Genomic DNA, 23,921 nt, shown 5'->3' with positions numbered 1-23,921 from the left:
GTCAATATGAACAATTAAATTTGTGAGAAGAAAATAAAATTTTAACATGAAAAGGTAAAAAAAAAAAAGTTATTTTAGAAGAGCTAAGATTTAAAGGAAAAAAATTAATGTATAAATTAAAATTTAAAAGTGATTAACAATTCCAGAATTTAAATAAAAAAGAGTGGCCAAGATATGTGTTCACTTTCAATAATGAAGACTTTATTATATAGGATTAGATTGTCTAATTGTTTAGCATTGAATGGTTGCAATTCTACAATCAGATTTGCTTATTTTGCGCTATATTTAATGTGTATTCATCCACCACTTGTAATTCAACACTTATTTTCGCAGCTTTGATCAATGATTACACACCAAGAGGACTGAACGTTGGTGCTTGTTCTGTCGTGGTCTGATGAGAAATACTAGTTTCACTAAAGTCTGCTCTGAACTGATAGCTCACGCTTCATTTGATCCCTCATTACTCTCCTCAGTATTTTGTTCGAAGATGTTCGAGGAAACTCTGCCACAATTTTAACAAGGCTTACCTGTAATGTAATGAAAACGGTTTGTGAACGCAAAATCAGTTAACTGTATCATCTAAAGTCACGTCATTTTCGTGAAAATCAAACAAGGATCAGACCTTAAACAAAGGATTAAGGTTGCTTTGAATGGCTTTAGTGAATTTCAACTTCAGAGTTTCTGCATTCGAATTGTATCCTTCCTTTAAAACTACAAATACAACCAGTTGTTCTGGGCCTCTATTTGCAGTTCCAACACTCACTGCAGCGGTCTCCAATATGCATTCATCAGCCCTGTCACAGACACGCTCAATTTCTACGGAACTTGTCTGCATATCAGAAACAAAATTCTAAGTAAAAAGAACAGCCAGTTCAAGAATGCCAAAGTAAGAACAAGGATCATGTTAGTTTAAGAATTTCTAAAATGTCTATGACCAGTTACTGGGTATCCCATCTTACTAAATTCATGCAGATCATGGACATGAAAGCTACAATCGCATTTTTACCCCATATGTGCAACTATTACAGACCTATCCTTCAAAAGCTTCATTCTCCAGTCAGAGTAGAACTGGGAGCAGGAAAAACATAAATCTATAAGGTGATTTATTGCCACAGGATGGCTTAATTACTATGGGAGATTAGTTAAATTTTCTTTTCTTTCAGAAACACTGGTTAAAAATTCCTCAGTAGTTTTTTATGCTGCATTCTCCGTGTAAGAGGGATACCTTTATTCCACCAAGATTCATGGTGTCATCAGCCCTCCCCTGTACAATGATATAGCCACCAACCGTTCTCTTGATTATATCTCCATGTCTCCTAAGAACCTGCTATTACATATACAAAGATAGACATGACAAACTATAACCATAATAATAGAAGACAGTAGTTAAATTACATACGTAGTCTATAGTCTATACTACTAATATATAATTTACAAAGAAGGGATTGTTTGAAAACCCTTAAAGAAAGTCTTACTGATCTACAATTAATTTTGATCATGATAGCTTGCACAAGCATTTACAGCATTTGATATTTGATAACAACCATAGGACAACTGAATTTCAGACTGAAAGATGTTTCTATCTGGTTTTGGTTTTCGATGTGTAATTTGTTAAGTGTGCATGAAAGCGTGCTTGTGAAGCGGGACTACAAAAAAGCCTTTAGTGCATAATTAACCACAAAATACTTCCAGATCGGTGGTGAAAGTGGTTCAGAATATGATATCCTTCACAAATGAAAGAATTAATAGTTCAAGCTAACTGGATCTAAATGTGAAAATCATTCTAAGCAAATTAATTGAAGATTAAAGTTCTACCTTCCCTTTATAAATGGGCATTCCCTTAAAGTAAACCTCCTCATGATCAGCATTAAGCAATCGATCAGATGCTCCCAGAGAGAGAGGAAATAAGCCAACCTCACCAACACAAGCCACATCCTCTGGCTGTCATATTAGTCAAAGAGATCAAATAAATTAGAAACCAAAAATATAATTTATTGAAACCCAAAGATAGGTTTGCTATTATGAAGGTAAGTTGGTGAAATTCCTTGGATAGTTTGTATATCTCTAGTGAAGGTGCAATCAATCCAATTGGGAAAAGTAGGAAATTTCAAAAGAATTAAGAGTGCAATGGGGAATTCAGGTTAAAGAAAATAATTGGGGGTCAAAAGGTTAGCAAAAAGACTAGACTTATACAGAAACAAGTGGTAAAAGAGAATTCAAGTGGAGAATTTGAATTGATGAGCATTAGGAATTCAGGAAGCTAAGCCTAGATTTTGAGAGCATGGCTTCTGATTAGCCATTATGTTACTGACATATCATTTATGCTCCCTAGTCCAGAAGATGTAAAAGCACATGTCATTACCCATCGCAAACAACAGAATTGCACCCAGGTATGGAATGATCGTGATATAATATCATGACCAAAGAAAAACTATCAAGAAAATCTCTTACATAAGGAACTCCATTTTCGTCAAAAATGAGAAAGCCAGTTGTCATTGATGCGGTGCTAAATGTTCCAAAAGCTTGAGGCTGTAGGGGACTTCCTGCAATGTAGCTAGATGCAAGCTCAGTGCCTCCACACAGTTCAACGATAGGATTGTAATAAGCTTTTGAAGAAAGCCATAGATCATCATCAACATTTGATGTTTCACCACTGGAACAAAATGACCTGCATATAACCGCAGTTCAGTTCATTTTTCTTATGAATACTTGGGTATTTAAATTACTGAGATATTACTTTATCTTTGTCCAATCCAAGCCCTCCATACACTGTGTACTCTTCCAAGCTTTTACTAAGCTCGGAACTGTTCCCAAAATGGTAACCCCTGCATCCTGAACAACTGTAATTCAATAAATAAGGTTGTACTTTGGTTTGATGCATCAAATTCTATTGATGCAGAATACAACATCAACCATTGCAATTATGATGACACTTTCACTTTCAGTTCTGTATTAATGTCTGACCTAAGTCCTATCCTAACCTTAGCCAACTCCTTTTGTTGCTAAAATGTTTCACTTTCAGTTATTGATTAAAGTATTGCCCAGTACATCACAGTATCACAAAGGAGATAGGACCTACAGCAGCTAATCAGTTTTTTTCATTCGTAAATTTTTAAGGACTACGTCTAGTCTAGTTCCCACTTTGTTCTATTCTCAGAACTAACTAGCATTTACATTTTGGTTTGTATTTCCAACTTTTTAGGTGATTAAAAAATAATTATAACTATATAGAAGAAAATAAAAATAAAAAGATTTGATTGTATTTAGCAAAAACTATACAGGGAATGAAATATTTGATTTGCGGGACTAACCTGAACAAATTTTCCAAAATCACGGCCTTGAGGAGATCCATGGTACAGAGCAAGAGTTGCACCAGTCAGAAAACAATGATACAATACAGTTGGTCCTATCACCCATCCTAAATTTGTAGGCCAGCAATAGACATCTCCAGCTTGAACATCAATGGCTGCCCATCCATCAGCAGCACTTCGGATTGGTGCAAGTTGAGTCCAAGGAATAGCTTTTGGATCTCCTGGAAAAAGCCAAAATATAACCAGAAAATCATTAGAATGGTAGTCTATACCTGATACATTGTAAGGGGGAATCTTCACCTGTGGTTCCAGAAGAGAATAGTATATTAGTGACGGAATCGACTGATTGATAGATTGGAGAGTAATGATCTGATCTGTCAACGGTTAAATGTTAGGATGAGACAAAATACGAAAGAAATAATGCAATTTCTTTCTCTTTTCTGTTTAGACTAGGATATTGTTTAATGAACACATTGTAATATGCATTACCTGGTGTTCTTAGTCTTCGAAACGGCAGAAGAGAGAAAACCTTTCCATGATAAGTCCTGTTCTCTTAACTGTACTCCTACGTCATCACCTATCACTGGGAGCACAATAACTTTACATGCAGCTGCTTCAATGACTCGACTGCAAGGAGAATATGCAGAATGAGGTTTCCGGTGGTCTATGTGCTCAAAGATCAATCATAAATATATCTAATAAACATTCAACTATGGCCACTACCAAGATCGACATTTTTAATCTTTTCAAGTTTTGGATGGCAAAGCAATCTTAGAGAGGCATTCAAGTAGGTATTGGTTAGATCTTGAATATCTAGAATGCAAACTTAGGTCAAAGAGCAGCACTAGTACATTCATTTCAGACATTTCTGAACAACATTGGTTGAGGAGAGTCTATATACATTAGAATGCCTTGAAAATATTGATTTTCATAATTCAAGTTAAAAGGAGAGTTTACTTCCACCTTTGGTGCATTTCAATCAATGGCTAATTAATTTTGTTGCCAATGAATAGGTCTGTTCAGATACACAAACTCCAATCTAGAGATTATAACTAGCATTTAGAACAATAATCAAATATCACAGAGCAGACACATAAAATTGGCCAACTATAATCTGAACAGATAAATTAAACAAGACATCATAACAGCACCCCATGCCCATGTAAAATATGACTTCAATATTCCAAAGTTGTATATAAAAAACACAGCAAAAGGTAAAATGCTAATAATTTTCTACCTGTACAAAGGAAATTTTCTGCCGCCTCTTGATATGAAATCCTGAAAACAGATTACAGTTGAGAGATATACAACAATCTCAATTTGTTGCTTAAAAATTGGCAAATTGATAGAAATACGATCTAATATTGCATGAAACATGGAATTAACCCAGAGATTACCGAAACTCAAATAAGAAAGAAACAGAAATGGAGCATTACAGTAAGTAGGCTAGCTCTTCAAGTGGCTAGCTTGCTCCCAAAGACCACTCTTCCCACTGAATTTTTGCCTGCCTTTCCTCTCCCATTCTCTCTGCCTTCAATACTAACAAACATCACACCTTCCCCGCTCTTCCTCTTCCCATTGTCACTTGTCTAGGCAGTTCCAAGAAAATATCTTATGCTTATATCCTTTTTCCTCAACTCCCATGCTCACGTGAGTCATTATTTACTACTTTCCCTCCATTTCTCCTCACATAGGCTCTAGTGATAGTAGGTTATCGATTAGAAGTTGATCATATTGTTAAAATTATGGGGTTATAGGTATAGAGAAAGGAAGATGGATAAAGAGATTGAAACACAGTTGATATTAACTGAGATGCATTACATGTGTTGAGATGTAATACAAAGATCTATTAGCAAGTGATCCACTTCTCTAATAGACAGCGTGACTGTTGAGTCTTGTCAAACAAAGTGTCACCACGTATCCAATGAAAATGAAACTTTCCAAGGCAAAACAAAGATTTGGTAATTTCGGCATTGTTCATGCATACTAAATACTATTATACTCATAAATTGGTAAATGAGAAAGAACAAGACATCTCCAATTATTTCTAAATATTAAATAGTTTCAATTCAATCAACATTAGCTTTGCAATTGAAGTCAAACACAAAGCACCAAATATAAAGATTAAAGATCACCTGTGTGAAAATACCCTTTGCTTTAGAAACACGGAGGCGAGTTGCAATTTCCTTTGGTGCAAAGCTATCAGCTATTGATACAACAACACATCCTGCAAGAACAATGGCTAGATATATAATCACAGCATTGACTGTCATCTGCATGTCAATAGCGATTGGATCTCCCTTCGAGAATGTGGCATCGATTGCATTTGCTACCAACCTGGAAATAACATGGCAAACACGAGAAGAAGGAGATAAAACATTTCATACCGTTTAAGAAAAAATCAAGAAACGAGCTTGTGTGTGAGGATTAAAATAAGCAAGAGAGTGAGTTGAAAAGCTTACATGACTTGATGTCGGAGTTGTTGGAGAGTGATACGGTTAACCTCGGAATGATCAAAGCGCTCGTCTCTCCAAACGATGGCGACACTGTGATCGGGTCTGTAGGGGTGTGAGGAGGGTTGCAAGCAGCAGTCGGCAATGTTGAGGACAGAACCGGGAAGCCAAGTGCCTCCACGTTTTGAGGGATCAGAAGTATCCAAAATGCAGTTGGGAGGTTGAACAAAGGAGAGTGAGAGTTCATTGAGGATGAGGGACCAGTAGAGCTGAGGGTGTTGAACAGAGAAACTATGAAAGAGAGAATAACTAGTAATGGGATCTTTGTAGGAAGCTCCTAAAAGCTTAGGGGCGTGAGTTTCCATGAGACGACCCAGGTTGGTGCGTTTGGACTGCTCTCTGCATAAAAAAGTGGATTTTGATATGAGAAAGATATGATATGATATGAGAATAAGCAAAAGAAAGACTTACAGAGAAGGGAACCAATAAAGGGGTGGGAGAGCATCTGCATGGTGGGAATGGAAAGCAGAGTGATAGACAGAGTAGTAGAGAAGCTGATGCAAGGGATGTGGGTAGGATGGTTTCAACACTCTGCGACTCACAAGTTGGCGCCATATGTCTGAGGGTTGGGATGCTGATAGGGAGAGGATTTCCCTCACGACGCCGTACAAATCGTTGGCTTCTGACGCAGTTAAGCCAGCCTTCACTAAGTCTTCAACTCCCAATTCTCTTACGCTCTTACCCATCTCTTTCTCTTTCTATGTGTGTGTGTGTGTTAAGACAGAGAGAGTAGGAACATTATTGAATGGAAGTTGTTGTTAGAATATGAGGTCACCAAGTTGACAACGCAGACGCAGTGCCTCGGCATCACCTAACACTGTGAGGAGGTAGGTGATAAGTGACAAGTGAATAGGCAGGTGCACCCAACGGAAAACTAACAAGGGTCTTCGAACCATCCTTAGCAGGAGTAGTGATAACTGACAAATACCTGAACTTGCTTTGTTTGAATGGAATACGAGGTGAAAAATATACGTTGTTTGGATAAATAAAAAAAAATACAAAAGAGACCAGAAAAAAGTAATTTACATGAAAAAATGTTTTATATTTATAAAAAATTAAAAATTGCAGTATAATATTTTTGTTCAGTGTTATTTTGATGAGTCCCATTTAATTTATTTTCTTTTCTTTCACAAAACAACAAAATATCTAAATAAGGATGTTATACTCTTCTGAAAAATCACTCCTGTGGCAAGGAAAGGAAACTTTTCTTTGTTAACGTGACTGAGTTGAAAATTGGAATTCAGAATAGGTTACCTTGTTGACCACGTGCTCCTCCTATTATTACACCTACCCAAGTTTTAGATATGGGTATTAATGCTCTTTCTTATTTGTTATTGAGTTTTGATGTTATATAAGTAGTATTAATGATTTTTTTAACGAACTTTGGTTTAATATTTTTATTATGTAGTATTGTTTTATATCGACTCGTTATTTTGATATATTTTAATTATTTAATAAAATCCGTACGAAACTTTATTTAATAATAAAAAATTTAAAATTTATATTGAAGGGTATGTTTTAGGTATTTATTGTTTTATGTTATAAGAAAAAGGGTACATCGAAGATGATTGTTATAGGGGCAAAAAGTAAAGAAGTTGGAATGATGTGGTATGATAACATAGGAACATAGGGGAGTGTGACTGTGTGAGATGAGAGTGAGGGGTGATGATGTTGGATACTAAGAGGGTTTTGGAGCGTCAACTGATGAGTATTCTCCATTGTTGCACCAACCTCAACCACGTCAAACAAGTTCATGCCAACATCTACCGCAACAACCTCCACCAATGTTCCTACGTTATCACAAAGCTCCTTCGCGTTCTCACCATCTTCCCCCACGTTCCCCTCCACTCCTACCCTCGCCTTCTCTTCTCGCAGGTTCATTCTCCAAACCCATTTCTATGGACCGCTCTCATTCGCGCCTACGCTCTTCGAGGACCCCTTTTTGAAGCGCTTCGTTTGTACGCTTCTATGAGGAAGCAACGCAGCGGTCCCGTCTCCTTTACCTTCTCTGCTCTGCTTTCCGCTTGTGGCGTTGCTCAAGAAGCCGCTTTGGGCGCGCAGCTCCATGCCCAGACACTCTTGTTAGGTGGGTTCGCGTCTGATTTGTACGTCAACAACACCCTGATTGATATGTACGTGAAATGTGGGTTTTTGCATTGTGCGCGCAAGGTGTTCGATGAAATGCCTAAACGGGATGTGGTTTCTTGGACGGAGTTGATTGTTGCCTACGCAAGGAGTGGTGATATGGAGTCCGCGCAGGAATTGTTTGATGGGTTGCCTGGGAAGGATATGGTGGCTTGGACTGCAATGGTCAATGGGTATGCCCAGAATGCCATGCCAAAGAAAGCGTTGGAGTTTTTTCAGCGGTTGCAAAATGCGGGTATAGAGATCGATCAGGTTACCTTGGTTGGTGTCATATCAGCTTGTGCTCAATTGGGTGCATCTAAGTATGCTAACTGGATTAGGGACATTGCTGAGAGTTCTGGATTTGGGGCAGCGAGTAATGTCCTTGTGGGATCAGCATTGATTGACATGTACTCGAAATGCGGTAGTGTGGAGGAGGCATATAATGTCTTTAAAGGAATGAAGGAAAGAAATGTGTTTTCTTACAGTTCCATGATTGTGGGGTTTGCAGTACATGGCCGTGCTCATGCGGCAATTAAGTTATTTTATGAAATGTTGGAAACAGAGATAAAACCAAATCATGTTACTTTTGTAGGGGTGCTTACAGCGTGCAGTCACTCAGGCATGGTAGACCAAGGTCAGCAGCTTTTTGCTACCATGGAAAGATGTTTTGGTGTTGCTCCAACTACAGATCATTACGCTTGCATGGCTGATCTTCTTGGCCGAGCTGGACTCTTGGAAAAAGCACTTCGGCTTGTTGAGGCAATGCCTATGGAGCCCAATGGAGCTGTGTGGGGAGCGCTTCTTGGAGCGTCACACGTCCATGGGAACCCTGATGTTGCCGAAATTGCTTCAAGCCATTTATTTGAGCTTGAACCTGATAATATAGGAAATTATTTATTACTTTCTAACACTTATGCATCAGCTGGAAGATGGGATGACGTGTCAAGGGTCAGGAAATTGATGAGAGGTAAAAAATTGAAGAAAAATCCAGGGTGTAGCTGGGTTGAAGCAAAAAATGGTATGGTTCACGAGTTCTTTGCTGGTGATGTGAAACATCCAGAAATTAATGAGATAAAGAAGGAATTAGATGATCTTTTGGAAAGACTGAAGGCTATTGGATACCAGCCTAACCTAGGATCGGTGCCATATGATATTAATGATAAAGAAAAGAGGCTTGTGTTAATGGCTCATAGTGAAAAACTAGCTTTAGCTTTTGGATTGCTGAATACTGATGCTGGTTCCACTATAAAGATTATGAAGAACGTTAGGATATGTGAGGATTGTCATATTCTAATGTGTGGCGCATCAAAAGTTACAGGAAGGAAAATAGTTGTGAGGGATAACATGAGATTCCACCACTTTCTTAATGGGGCTTGCTCATGTAATAATTTTTGGTAACCAAGGCGTAGGTCATATGCGGATGATAAGCTGAGATATTGGTGTTGGAAGAATAACTTTGAAATGGGAGAGTGACCATTTTTTATTTTTGATAAATTAGAGGCATGTAAAGAATTGCTTTACGGTTGCCCAGAGATCAGCTATCAGATAAGGATATTGAAAATTTTAGATCAACTGCACAACTGTTCATTGTACAGGGTTGTGCAATTTATCATTGAGAAGAATTAAAGATGGAGAGGGAAGGCAAGCAAGGGCAACTAGCAAACAATTTTTGTTGTTGGCAAAGGAAAATTTGTTAGAGACTCAAGATGAATGCAATTATCAATTAGTAACATCAAGGTTAGTAATAGAAAGCGTACTATATTGAACATTGAATATGGTGGCATCCTGAAGCAGTGACAAATAAAACAATGGTTAGTAATAGAAAGTCAGTCATGAAGAGATACTGAAGAAACAAGCCAAAGGAAGCCCTCATAGTTTTGGTCTTTAATTTGACCCGGTCTATTGAAGATCTATCTCAAATAAGTCGGCTAAATAGATAGCATAGCAGGCTGCTAGAGAATGCCTTAAAACAATGAGCTATGATTTTATGGGTAGCTCTAGCAAAAATAGATTTAGTTTTTCTTAATGAATTAATTTATTACTTTTCAAAAGAAAGTGCCCGTCTTGGTATTACACTGTAATCATTCTTAAGATATATAATAATATTATTATTTAAAAGATTATTTGGACCAACAGGCAAACGGTGTGTAATGTTTTTCTCCACATGTGATTTTAATTGCAATGGGAAATTTATAAATAGAGGAGGTTAAATTTAGATATTTCCGTGATGCTAATCTAAAATATTTTGGGAGATGATAATCGAGTTAAAATCACTTTTTATTTTAATTTAACATATACCCATAAAAGAATGAGTCAATTTTTTTTTATCTTTTGCAAATGCCCCTTTCTCTTCCTCCAAAAGGAAAGATGCCCCTTCCCCTCCCCCAAAAGAGAATACAACATTGGCAATTGACTTATCATCCTCAGTTTATTCATTAAGGGTGGATAAAGTGATTTGCTTTTAATACTGGCTAATTTGGAGTTTAGTTATTTAAACAAAAAACATACAAGCATCAAAATATTGTGTTAAAATTTAAATGGGTTTTCTAGACAATTTTTCTCTTAAACCTTATAACCAACCCGGTCCTTTTATAAATAAAACTTTTTTAATATTAAAAATATGAATTTTCTTTTGCTATGTGAAATAAATTAACTCAAACAGATAATATAAGTTTTGAAAAGACTAAAAAGTAGTTTAATGGTATTTTTTTTAGTTTTTTTTCATAAACTACCTTTTAGTTTTTAAAACAAATGTTAAAACTGTTTGCTTTTTGTTTTATTTAAAATGCTCTTGTTAAAGTGTTTTTTTACTTTTTATTCATTAATCAAAGCCTTAAGGGCATTGATTAGTGCTTACTTTTTAAAAGAAATAAATTACTACTTTCTTTCTTATTTATTGGTTCAAAAATCAAAGAAAAACTTGTTTTTAATTATCTATCCCTGTAAAATTTTAAAATAATATAAATTATTATTTTTGAATACTATCTTTTTTGCTTATATTGAAACTCTAAGTACAATAATAAAAACACTTGAACTCTATTGAGTAAAGTCAACTTAAAAACTAATAAGTCATTATTAATTTATTGAATTAGATTTTTTTGATAAATTTAATTTTACAATTAGTTAAAATATATTAAATGAATAAAAATAACTATTTTGTATGAAAGAAATGTATTTAAAAAATATATAAAATAAATTAAATTCTTTTAAAATATTTTTTATAAATTAACTTTTAAAATATACACATTTTATTTATTTGTTTGTTTAAAAATTTAATCTGCTAATTTATTAATAAAAAAAATACAAGCTCGTAAATAAACTTTAAATTTGTATTACTAAATGTACTCTCAGTCACATAATCCAAAATTTAGAGAAAAATCATTAATAAAAACTAAATTAGTAAATTCATCAAATAATTTTAATAAAATAATTAATTTTTTATTCTGTATAATGTTTTCTTTTCATTAAGAGATAAATAAAAACAGGATAATATTAAATTATTTTAAAAAAATTAACTATTCTTTATGTAGACAAACACAAACAAACATGGGCATAATTAAGGGATCCGGATTTTCCGGGTCCAAGTTGGGCTCGTGAAGACATTATTAGTGACAGCTTATTTTTGAGTTCAATAAAGTTAAACTTATTAAAATATATTTTAATTTATTAAATATAATTATAATATACCAAATAATGATTTGGTTCACTCACTAAAAATTATAATAAAAAATATTATAATTTTTTGAAAATAATTTGTTATAAATTTATTTAAAATTTACTTCCTTTATTTTTTTATCCGTTACATTTTAACATATTTATTTATTTATCTATCACTTTTAACTTACGACAATATTAGTTTTTCTTTTTATTAATTTAAGTTTTAATTTAAAATAAAAGAACAATTAATTGATAAGAAATATAAAAATTAATAAAATTTAGATGATAAATTTACTAAAAATGATAATATTAAATATATCCTTAATTCATGTAAAAAAATCTTAAAATAAAAAATTTTAAAATAGAAAAAGTAAATATTGTTTACTAAAATGTGTGTTTATCTGTATTTTTAGTCACTATATTTTAATTTATGTATGATTTTATTTTTAATTTAAATTATTCACATTTATAGTTTTTAGTTTATCAATTGTTTAAATTAAGTTCACGTATGTTACATCCAATAACTAACAAAATTATAATAAAAGCATAATATGTTATTAATTTGCATAAATTAAAAAATATTTTATTTTTATTTAATTTATATTTTGTAAATATATTTATATTAATGATATATGTTGCATTTTTTTATATTTTTTATTAATTATTAAAACAAAATTTGTAGTGAATGATTTAATTTAAAAATCATAAAAATAAATATAAGTAGTTAAAATAAGAGAGATTAAAATCACATTGAGATTTAGATATACAATTGAAAAAATACAAAACATAATTTTCTAACGTCCAATCAAACATAAACTAAATTTTCCAACCTGCTTACACAGTCTTCACATTCCCATTTGATTAAAGGATGATGAGCTAATTGATTAACTTTCACTTCAAATATTAAAATTGTTCCAACTTGTTCTGTCCAACAATGAAAATCCAAACACGGAAGGCATTCATAACCAATAGTGCCAATATTATATTCTAATGCACAACTTAACTTTGATATATTTTTTTTGGTGCCCAACTGATAGATCAGAATAAGTTGTTTTTATACTAAAGTTTATTTGTACAAAAGGTTAGACTTTAATGTAGACTTCTTTCATTTTTATAAATGGAACTTCTCTAAGATAGATTCAAGCTAACCAAGTAAATTTTGAAAATCAAAAGGAAAATCTTTTTATATTCTTTATAAATTAAAAAATATTTTTTTTTTTAGAGTTTAAAATTATTTAGTTATTTTTTAAAAAATTAAAATTTGTGTTTAAAAAAAAAAATACTCACACAAACGATCAGGGTAGTACTATTTGGGCATGATTAGGCCTTGTTGTCTTACATGGCAAATGGCATATATCAGTTCTGAAAACGAATATCATTTAGATTCCAATTCATTGCTTTCACATTTTCATTTCTTTAGAGGATGATGACCAAACTAATTAACTCCCACTTTGAATATTATATCTTTCCCACTCATTATGCTCAACAATGAAAGCATGCATAACCAATAATGCCAATATTATATTCTTATGCACAACTTAACTTTTTTTCCCCGGCAATGGTACAAATTTTCCACATAGAACAATTGTCTCTTTTTCTAAAATATCTAAGTATCCCCCAACTTTTAAATTTTAGGTTCTTCCTTTACAATTGATCTAAATTATGATTGCACATTAATATTTTGTTTATATCAGTAACTGGTTATGATTGGTATCAAGTATTGTTTAAATGGCATACGCCATCTTTCTTAATGGTGACAAATTGACAATTTACACGCTTTAAACATCCATGTGAATCCCTTACAGCTTGTATATTAAAATTCTTAATTATATAAGGTTATCAACATTTTTTTATTGTTTTTACATAAAATTTAAAGATGAAGTTGATAAATTATACATGACAGCGTGATTAGCCAGATTAAGTTTTAGTTTTATTTAAATGAATTTAACTCTTCTAAAATTAAAAAAAAAACATGTAAATTAACCAAGAAAGTATGTTATATTTTTATTTTATACACCTTTTTATTTTTAAAAAAGTTAAATACTGCTTAAATATAAAACAGCAAGTTGCCAATCAGTGACGTCAAAGGATACCATTGCATGCACCAATCAAAAGGCTGAAGATGTCAGGAACTTACAGTATAATTTTTTTTAATGAAATTCTTCTAATGTCCGCATTTCATCAAATAGGAGAGAAAGTAAATGAAAATAATATATTTAAAGAAATTAAAAACCTCGATTTTTCCAGTCTTGAGAAGAAAAAAAATAAATCCCCCTCTCAAAATACACACAACCCATAATATGTCTGATACAATAGAAATGGAAATAATGGAAATTACAACAAAAACAAAAACAAAAAACACTAGAGACAAACAGGAGGGGTGTTACAATCGATCAGCACCACGAATTAATCAGCCATCACTGCAATAATTCCAAATAAAAATTGATCAATCAATACATCAACATGTCAGCTTGGGGCATGATTGGTTGATTGATAGGCAGAGAGTTCCAAGCATCCATGAAGGCACAATCATTGAATTGGGTCTCTTGTGCCTCATCAAAGAGCAAGTAGTTGCTTGAGTTTATGAAATTTATGATTTCGTTGAGAGACTGCAACCTGTTGCTGAGTTCTGCCATCTGAACCCTGAGAATTGCATTCTCACCCTCCACCTTCAGATACAACTGTGTGGTGATTCCTATGCTTGTGCTTATTTGGGTGTTCTCCTTCTTCAGCTCATCCACTTGTGCACTAAGACCTTCTAGATGCTGCTGTTTCCTCATCCTTGATCTACGTGCCGATTCCCTATTGGATAACATTCTCTTTCTCTTCCTTTGTTCCATTATATCTCCCTCAGAACCTGAGGGAGAGTTTTGAAGAGAGCTTGAACCTGATGAATAAGCTCCCCTAGGAGAAGCCATGCTATATATATGTATGTATGTAATACTAATTAAGTTTTAATGATTCAATGTAATGTCAAAGGAAAAATTAAGAACAAGGCTAGAGAGACAAACTATGATTTGTTTTAAGGGTAGAAATATGTGTGAGGATTAGTTCATGAGAAAACGTAGAACCAGTAGAGGAAAACAACTGAGAAAGATTGCACCAAGTGTGTCCTGCGTCTGAGGGTGGAGTTTATGGTAAAGCCAGAGCGGAGGATCTCACAGATTACTGGAGACATTTGTGATGTATCTCAATCATTCATAACGGCATAAATATAGCTGTATTATGAACAAACAAGTTCCAAGTAGCTTTGTGCCAAATCAAATGCTGGAAGGAAGAAGGTTTGGTTTACGTGAGATGGGTATGGCAATTGATGGTTAAGGGATATGTGGCCTTGAAGATTGTTTGCAGGAGATATTTCTAGAGCTTGGAAAAGGGTGTCAAAAACTATGGGCAGAACAAACTTGAATTCTATAGGCAGAAGAAGATGATAAGAAGGAATAAGCAAAAATTAGAGGAAGGATAGATTTTGACCAATTTTTAGGAGGAGGATAAGATGAGAAAGGAAAGAGGTTTTGAAGGGATTCATTAGTGGAATTTATAGACAAAAAATTGCCCATTGTATTAATGGAATAAAATTAAATAATGCAAAAAAATTGGGCTGCGGATTTTGGTCCTTGATTTTTAGCTTTTTGGTGTGTGCTGCATAATAATAATAAAAAAGTCAATACAGATAAATAAGACAGTGAAAGCAAGAAAAGAAGGAAAGGACTGGGAAAGGGTCACACAGTAGAACGATGGTCACTGCTGCTGTTCATGTGCATGCGCAGTTTTATTTTATTATTTTCTTTATTTATTTATATATTTCCATTTACCAAATGGTAACCCAATATGACGGTGATCTACTACTTAGAAGCAGGACCACCCATTTGTTGTATTTATTATTATGGATCGAATCATAGGTAATGAATGGTAGCTGTAGTTCCTCTTTTTTAATATTAGTCTTTTGGTCTTCCTTTTTATTCTTGGTGCTCCTTGGCGTCTTATGTTGTTCTCTTTGTTATTACCTATGGCCAATCATCTATGGCATTTGGATGAGCTGCAAAAGCTTTTGACCTCTTCCTATAAACTCATTTTATTTTAACATCAATTTCAGCTTCAGATTATTTTTTTTCCCATTGAGAAACATTTGAAGTGTGCATAAAATTTATCGTCATTTAAAATAAATAGGTTACTTCAACATATAATATGTTCTAACTAGCATGTTGTTTTAATGAAACAACCGTAGGTTTCAACACTTCTTCCACGGAGTGATAAATATAAGTAAAAAGTATTGAAGATAGAAACTAACCCACTCATTCTCATAATCTATCTTTACATATAATTGACACGTTGAGAGAATGAATTTTTGAGGATTTTTATAAGACAAAAGAATTAGTATAAAAATATTTATTTTTTATATAAATTAAAAATAACATTTTTTTCTTTTGAAGTTTGAAAAAGTTCTTTCATTTAATGTTTATAAAATTTAAAGAGATAAATAATTTTTAACTTATACAAATATTATTTATTTTTATACTAATTTTTTATAGAAACTTCTTATAAATTCACTCAAGCCGAATTATTCTCATTATCTAAATCTAATAAATAAAATAAAATCACTTAAAAGTCTGAAACTGAATTTACATATTTTGAAACAGCCTAATAGTTCTCTGTAAATATTTTAACATTCTAAAATATATAAAAGAAGGAAAAATTAAAAATATTAACATTAATTTTAAGATCTAAAAATTAGTAGTTTTTTTTAAATAACCAGTTATTATATAAAAAATTTTAAAAGTAAAATAAAGAATTTTTAATAAAAAATATATTTTTATTTTTATATACTTAAAATTAATCCAAATTTGATGTTGACAAAAATAGTTAATTCAAAAAGTAATGTACGTAAAAGTTGCAGATTCTTTAGAGCCGTGTCATGCATTGATTATAAAGGATTATAAATAGATATATAATTTGCAATAGGCTTAGGTTTAAGTTTATTTGTTATTGATATATGCCAAAAAAAATGCCATGGAATCACAAAATTCATTTTAATTGCTAAAATATCCTTTTCATCTTGTTCTTTGACATATAAAGTTTTGTACAAATAATTAAAAAAATGCTTAGTATTCTAAATATCATAAAAAATCATGAGATAACTTTCTATTATATCTTTCATTTATTAATAATTAATATCTCTTTTATTCATTATTTTTATAAAAAAATAATCATCCATTAATTTTATAAAATGATAATAAAAATTAAACATTCATTAGTTGAATTTAGAGTTTTGACGACAGAAATGAATATTTGATATACGATATGCATTATTGTAGAATAAGCTAGCACATGGTTGGAGTTGTGGGTTATGGGTTGTTGGAAAATAAAGAAAAAGGTTTCCGACCAAAATCCAGTAGGGTGAGCATATGCCATTGCTACGCTGTTATTAATATATTATATGCTTCAAAGTTCAAACCATCTCTGCAAGTAAACAACCTTTTTCAAACCTGCATGAGTTGGGTGTCACTCATTTTCATCGTTATGCGTTGTTTCTCAGAAGCTTCATACATCTCTATTATAAACCTTATCACTTAAGTCATCTCCCAACGCCCCCCAAATCTTATTTTAATCGTCAAAACACTCGTCACTACTCCTGCTTCTGGAATATCTACGTACCAAGTGCTTTTCACGTGCTACAATTCAGATATACACTTAATTTGCCTTATATATGTCCAAACTAGGATTATTTTTTTAATAAACGATGAATTAAAGTTAATATATAAATATGGTGTCTCTTACAATAGCCTTTCCTCAGCAGCTAAAAAATCATTTCCGTTGTGCCAATTGTCCATAAAATGGTAAATTTTGATGGCAAGCACAAGTAGATGGCTGCTATAGTTCATCTTTTCTGACTGACGATGATCTCACTGCGTCAATTATCTGTAAACTTATTTTATTGTTCAATATTATTGGATGAAGACTACACTCTCTTATAGGATATTTGAAAAAGGGAAAGGAAGGGAAAAGATAAAATTGCTATTTTAAATAAATATATTTTAAATTAACATTTTTAAAAAAATAAAAATTGATATATAACATAAATCTAATATATTAATTATGTTTTTATATTAAAATTAAAAAGTATATCCTCCCTTCTACTTTTTCTCTCCAAAGACCCCCAAACAGTCCCTAAACATGCCCCTCGAAGAAGTCCTTAAACATGGTCAAATGCTCTTAAATGTAAGGTAATGTAACTATTGTAAGAGCACACTTATCATGTGTCTCAAAACACAGCTACTCCCAACAATAGAAGCCAAATGTAACATAACATACACAAAATAGTAAACAGAACCCGTGAACGAACTCAAGATTTGGCATATCACTGGGGCAGCATCACCTCACCACACGACAGCATGTTACAATAAACCTACAAACAGTGACTGTTGCACAAAAGTACGTCGACTGTTATCCCATCAAACGCACTTTATTTAGTTTGAGGAAAATTTATTGAAAAAACAATATAAATAGAAAGAAAATAGCGGAAAAAAAAGACTAATAGTTATTTAATATGAAAGAAAATAAATTTAATTTTAATTAATCTTAAGTTTAATGAGTGAAAAGTTTTTAGTAATGTGCCTTTAAAGGGGTGGACCAAAAAGTCAAACATGGTTTAAACACATCCGTTAAAGGGTAAGGTTGAAGTTGGACTCCTATTAATTATCTTCTTATTACTATCTCTGATTTTTTTTTTTACTAGACACTTTTAAAACATTTCTATAGTTTTTAATATAAAATTATTTTAAAAGCTTTAGAAGCATTTTTTTTTTATATTTGCTTTTCATTAATATTAAACTTTTTTAACTTCTCAACGATTAAAATGATAATAAAATTTGACTTTAAATAAGAATAAACTTATAATGTTATAATTATCTTTTCAAAAAATAATATATAAATTAATTGTAATAAATTTTCTTAATCTGCATAATTTAATTAAAATACTATTTTATAAATAAGACCAAAAGGAGCTTTTATTAAGTCTTGCAGCATATATTAGCATTTCTTTCTAGGGAGGGGGGGGGGGAGAATGTTAATTTCATTCCCATCTAGATTTATGCTAATGCTAATATCAATTTACTTTTTGAAATAAAAGGAAGGAAACAGAAAGCCAAAAAAAAGCCAAAACCTACTTAACTTGACACTTTAAGGTAAATAACTTAATAAAGAACTTTAAGTTATTTACCTGAAAGTGTCTTAAATGCATTTTGGTTCAATCGAATGATCCCGTAATTGAAGACCAAGTATAAATCTACTTTCATGTTACAGAGAAAAGCTGTGTTATTTAAGGAAAGCATCACCTCAGAAACATGGATATAGTCCAAATTATCATACTCTTTTCTGTTAAATTAAAGGAAACAACTGATGAAAAATGAAATAGTTCAAATGTGTTTAGCCGAAACACCAAAACAGTATGCATGGCTATATACAAGTTACAAGATGTCACTATCCTTTTGGAGACACCATATTAAAACAATCTCATGCAAGTACAAAATTCGGCAGCTAAGTCCTTACTTTAAGATTACAGTTTGTCTAAAGAAAAACAAGAATTACTCCTGGAGAGACAAATTATGTGAAGCAACAGGACTAGAAAGCCTTGGAAGAATCAGCTATGCAGTAGCAGAAGCAAATCATCTATGATGCGTTGGCAGAAGCTGCTTCAGGATGATAATGAAGCATTTCATTCCACATCATTTCCCTAATCATTTGTTCTCCCCAATTTTCATCTATGTCAAGACTGATGGGAACCTGAGCAGGAGGGTTACACCTTGGATCATATAGGCCAGCCATATAAGGGTGTTGGAGAGCTTCTAAGACAGTAATTCTCTTAGTTGGATCAAATACAAGCATTTTTTGCAACAAATCTATGGCTAATGGATCTGCTTGTGGGTACAATTGAGAGAAGTGTCTGCCCCTAGTTTGGGGCAGTGATTTGATAAACCTCCTGGCTTTTGAATTATCAATAAACTCAAGATCAGATTCATGCTGGCTTCCAAGAACGCTTATAATTAGTTTCAGTTGGTTGAGGCACTCGGTTCCAGGGAAGATTGGCTTTCTACCAAGAATCTCAGCAAAAATGCACCCTACAGACCACACATCAATAGAGGTTCCATAATTGTCACAGCATAACAAGAGTTCTGGTGCACGATACCAGCGAGTGACAACATACTCTGTCATAAACTGCCCATCAACTCCATTGGTTCGTGCAAGCCCAAAGTCACATATCTTCAAATCACAGTTGGCATTGATGAGCAGATTCCCAGGCTTCAAGTCCCGGTGAAGAATATTTGCAGAATGAAGATATTTAAGACCTCGAAGGAGCTAAAGCAAGAGTTTGTTGTTAGTATCAATCACCAAAATAGTTAAAATATGCAGATATTAGAAATTCATAGAAAATTAAATGCTTTCTACTTGTACATTATTAATATCAATCCAGTTCAACATTCTAGGGACAAGATGAGCAACAATTATAGTCCATAATACGTTTTTTTCATAAGATGTTTGATCCTTCAAGCAAACAATGTTAAGGTCACATCGACTTCCCAATTTGGCCTATGGTTTTTACTGTCTAGTCCGTGCAGCTACAAGGAGTCCAATTCTCTTCAACTTGAAGGATGCCAGAACGATGAAATTAAGAAAAGGATAATTAGAAGTGATATGAAACTTACTTAATCAAGCTTTTAGAATATTTATTGGTTATTCAACATGTTAAAAGAGCTGAACTAAGAAATATTTCAGCTTTATTTTTCTGTATTGTAATGACATATGGTATTCAACCAATAGTACTGTTATGGGGGTTCTTTCCTAGTTATCGAACAAGATTAAAGACCTTTATTGCATACAAGAAATTCTGATTTACATTTTCCGTCTTGTCTTCACAGCTCACATTATAGCAGGAAATTTTGTCCATTGTTTTGCACTCTTTTTTTTTCTTCCTAGTCGTACTAGCTCTGCTATGTAAATTGATAATAATTCATTAGATGTGTGCTCATAAATCAAATAAAATGATTACAATCATTACTGTCAGAAAAAAGTGCATGCCTGATCCTCTTGTTAAAAATGGACTCGAAGATAGCCATTAACAACATCTGTAATATCTTCATTTCAGCTTCATGAACCAAGGTAGGACTTCTTAGACAATGGGACATTATCCAAAATTGTAGACGAAAACAGAATAAGAAGTGAAGAGAGTAATAACAATGATCACCAACAGTCACAGACGTGAACTAAAGAAAATGATAAACCTCTAAAAGAAACATCAATGATCTAATACTCAAGGTCTGAAGAAGAGAATTACAAATACTATATCTTACTTCACCTGAAAAATCATGGAACTGAAACACTAAATTCTTTGACTCTAAGTAACACGCATTCAAACTATAGAATATAAAGCCACAACTCAAATTGTTTCAACGCCAAGAAAACAACCAGATGATAGTGTATAAGAACGCATGAAAGAAGATATTCAATAGTTAATTTAATTCACTTAAGTTGTATGTTAATAACCGAAAATGGGGTGAATTCACTTTGAAAGATGGCAATGTCAATTAAACACTGAATATTTTATGCCTTTCTGCAAGTCTAAAAAATTCACAAAGCATAAATGTGAAGAAAGGAGCTAAAGGAATGGAAAATATCATAACAAATTGATTAGTACCTGAAACAAGAAATATTTGCAATGATCATTGGAAAGTGGCTGAGAGGACTTAATAATCTGATGAAGATCCGTATCCATTAGTTCATAGACCAAGTAGACATCCTTAAAACTTGTTCTCTGGATTGGCATCATGACATCTTTCAAAGCAATCACATTTTCATGGCGAATATGTCTAAGCAGCTTCAGTTCTCTTAAGGTTCTCAATGCATCAATAGAATTCTCAAATATATTACCAATCTTCTTAATTGCCACTTTCTCATTGGTCTCCCTATTGATGGAAGAGCACACCACACCATATGCTCCACGGCCAATAGGCTTGATTGGAACGTACTTCGTATCAATCTCAAATAATGTTTGCCATATTGTATAATAATGCTTCCCCTTTGGCTTAATTCTGTTGGGGGGTTCAACTAAAGTTGCCATTTTCCTGCAAATTAACAGCAGCACAATGTATTCTCAATAAGTGAACACACACAGGAGACTATTAATAAACTCATGAAAGTAAATTCATTAATATAAGCATGAATCATACGTTACTCTAACTGTGACAAGCAATCAACAGTCTGTTAAAGGTGGCATTAAACGAATATCAGAAACACAGTGCATATATATTCAGTGGTATTATTGCAGGAGAAAGGGTGAATCAATGGATACTTTATATGCCATGTAAGAGAAGGCTCGAATCTATTCTTACTTGCTATTTCTACATCTGGGTTTTGATCTTTTGATGTCACCTTGTCTCTTTTTAGAACTTATTCTCTCTAAGCCCATCTTTTTTGGATATCTTTTTTCACTTAAAAAATAGGAAAGATTAAATTTTTATCTTTACTCTTCCCCTGATTTCAGCCTTCAACAACCCACCCCAATAACAAAGAAACCAAATCAGATTGATTCCAAAAGAGTCAGAAAAGCGTTCATACCACAAAATTCAGCTTTCATCCCAGCATCTCCGCTCTCCCTGCAGCTCCGAGGCACCAAAAGCAAATCCAAAGACAAAGAATCCCACAGTTGATGCTGCTTCAAGTAAACGCTATGTTAAAAATAAAAAATGAAATTTGCACAGCCCATTCAATTATCCATAAAATGGATTGGATTCAAGAAGTGGGTTCCATATCATTTCAAATCTTATCATATAAACAATAATAAGTGTCTGAATAGTATCAAGATCAGGCTTCAGAAGAAAGAGGCGATAGGCATAGTCATCGTATTAATAAATAAATCATAACATATCCGTATGATGATGCTTACCTAGACACAAAGGCATAGAACGAAATAAAATAAAAATATAGAAAGAGGGTTTATTCAGAAAAGAAAGTGAGACAGTGCATTAACATTTTAAGTTAACATACCCCATGACTCACATGAGTCACGACGTCGACCCCAACCCACACGGCATTGGCATTTGGTAATTGGTATTATTGATTGGGTTTGCTTTGCTTTACCCATAAGAGAATGCCAAAAACGACACCTTACGATGTCTCTTAGGCCTTTAGGAACTACAAATCTAAAATGAAACGTGTCTTGTCTTTTTCTTTTCCACGTTAACGTTACATTCGCAAATTGGTTCTCCTTATTTTCATTCGGCCACAAACAATTTGGCAAGTTTCCTTTCAACTAATCTCTTGCAAATCTACCAAAATTATTTGTCAGACACGGATGCAAGTACCAACTCTATTACCATAACCTATTCAATGTTCACTTCGTTGTCGCTAGCCACTGCTACGTAGTGCTATTTCTATCCATAGACATTCCTCGTTTGTCCTCCTTGTTTTTACCGTCTTCAATTTCCAATTCTAACTCCATTTTATTACTAACTAGCACGCTAGAGATTTCTTTTTACAAAATATTCATGGGGTATATCCATTCAAATCACCTGATCCAAACATTTATTAAGTGATAAATCTTATAATAAATTTTCAATTTCAATTTTATTATTTTTTATTATTTATCAACTTTCTTTTTTTTTTTACCTTTTTCAGTGGTTGGCCATTCAATTTATGACCTAGAAGACAGCTAACAAAAAATAATAATTACAAGTTCAATTAAATTCTGAAAGAGTAGGATTAGGTGCACATCAAGCACTATCATCATTGTACTGCTGTTTAACTATTCCTCTAAAATTGAAACTCCTGGGAATTTTCTTATTGAATTTTTCCCAAAAAATTTTCCATCCCCTCGTTAATTAATCTGAATTCGTCAATTGGAACTTGGAAAATCACTCCCAAGGGCTCGTATTAAGGTTGTAAACACTACGTAATCTATTTTAAATTTTCTATTGACATTTAACCGTGTTCTAACTTCTAACTAAATTTTCCATTTTTTGGTTTCGCATAAAATATATAGGCCATAGTTGTATTAGCCAATAATACCTACAATTCAATTATCAGGATAGTTATTTGATTATATTCGACTGACTCGTTGACCCATCTATTTTGATTTGACTTTTCCAGTCCAGTTTTACTCATGAATCATGATGGATATCATAGCTGCCTAGTAACTACACGTTTGGGAACTTTTTTTCTATGAAAATAATCATTTTAATATTTTTTGAAAAATAATGAAAATAAATTAGTTTCTTTAAAATAAGTTTAACCAAACACGTGTTAAACATGACAATATGAT

The 23,921-nt window shown here is 32.8% G+C and overlaps 4 protein-coding genes across 8 annotated transcripts; 1 reads left to right on the top strand and 3 right to left on the bottom strand.

Moving 5' to 3' along the window:
- Window positions 1-181: 181 nt before the first annotated feature.
- Window positions 182-6,760, bottom strand: LOC113857507 (probable acyl-activating enzyme 18, peroxisomal). 2 transcript variants are annotated; one of them, XM_027489485.1, is made up of 13 exons: window positions 6,236-6,760; window positions 5,774-6,163; window positions 5,447-5,648; window positions 4,549-4,589; window positions 3,801-3,938; window positions 3,612-3,685; window positions 3,312-3,532; window positions 2,738-2,832; window positions 2,452-2,668; window positions 1,816-1,941; window positions 1,226-1,324; window positions 623-829; window positions 182-527 (listed from the first exon to the last, which is right to left on the bottom strand). In XM_027489485.1, exons 1-13 carry the CDS (start codon window positions 6,508-6,510, stop codon window positions 414-416), a joined length of 2,199 nt encoding a protein of 732 aa, XP_027345286.1. In that variant the 5' UTR covers window positions 6,511-6,760; the 3' UTR covers window positions 182-413. The 2 variants fall into 2 exon arrangements, with proteins under 2 accessions (XP_027345286.1, XP_027345285.1); XM_027489484.1 differs by having other exon boundaries at window positions 282-527; window positions 1,226-1,327; window positions 6,236-6,553.
- Window positions 6,761-7,391: 631 nt separating this feature from the next.
- LOC113859136 (pentatricopeptide repeat-containing protein At5g44230) lies at window positions 7,392-10,137 on the top strand. Its single transcript, XM_027491952.1, has one exon. The coding sequence runs from the start codon at window positions 7,490-7,492 to the stop codon at window positions 9,347-9,349; it is 1,860 nt and encodes a 619-aa protein (XP_027347753.1). The 5' UTR covers window positions 7,392-7,489; the 3' UTR covers window positions 9,350-10,137.
- Window positions 10,138-13,815: 3,678 nt separating this feature from the next.
- LOC113858426 (bZIP transcription factor 11-like) lies at window positions 13,816-15,140 on the bottom strand. The gene is made up of 2 exons (XM_027491089.1): window positions 14,680-15,140; window positions 13,816-14,551 (listed from the first exon to the last, which is right to left on the bottom strand). The coding sequence occupies exons 1-2, from the start codon at window positions 14,784-14,786 to the stop codon at window positions 14,059-14,061; spliced, it is 600 nt and encodes a 199-aa protein (XP_027346890.1). The 5' UTR covers window positions 14,787-15,140; the 3' UTR covers window positions 13,816-14,058.
- A 3,847-nt stretch (window positions 15,141-18,987) lies between these two features.
- LOC113857375 (mitogen-activated protein kinase 7) lies at window positions 18,988-22,872 on the bottom strand. Of its 4 annotated transcripts, none has more exons than XM_027489183.1 (4): window positions 22,649-22,872; window positions 22,220-22,313; window positions 21,300-21,726; window positions 18,988-19,963 (listed from the first exon to the last, which is right to left on the bottom strand). In XM_027489183.1, exons 3-4 carry the CDS (start codon window positions 21,720-21,722, stop codon window positions 19,277-19,279), a joined length of 1,110 nt encoding a protein of 369 aa, XP_027344984.1. In that variant the 5' UTR covers window positions 21,723-21,726; window positions 22,220-22,313; window positions 22,649-22,872; the 3' UTR covers window positions 18,988-19,276. The 4 variants fall into 4 exon arrangements, with proteins under 4 accessions (XP_027344984.1, XP_027344983.1, XP_027344982.1 ...); XM_027489182.1 differs by having other exon boundaries at window positions 22,661-22,872; XM_027489181.1 differs by lacking the exon at window positions 22,649-22,872 and adding an exon at window positions 22,548-22,602.
- Between the last annotated feature and the right edge of the window lie 1,049 nt (window positions 22,873-23,921).

This window comes from Abrus precatorius, unplaced genomic scaffold (assembly GCF_003935025.1).
Source record: "Abrus precatorius isolate BTA unplaced genomic scaffold, Abrus_2018 Scaffold2, whole genome shotgun sequence".
Taxonomy (NCBI): domain Eukaryota; kingdom Viridiplantae; phylum Streptophyta; class Magnoliopsida; order Fabales; family Fabaceae; genus Abrus; species Abrus precatorius.
This window is presented reverse-complemented; position numbering and strand designations above follow the sequence as displayed.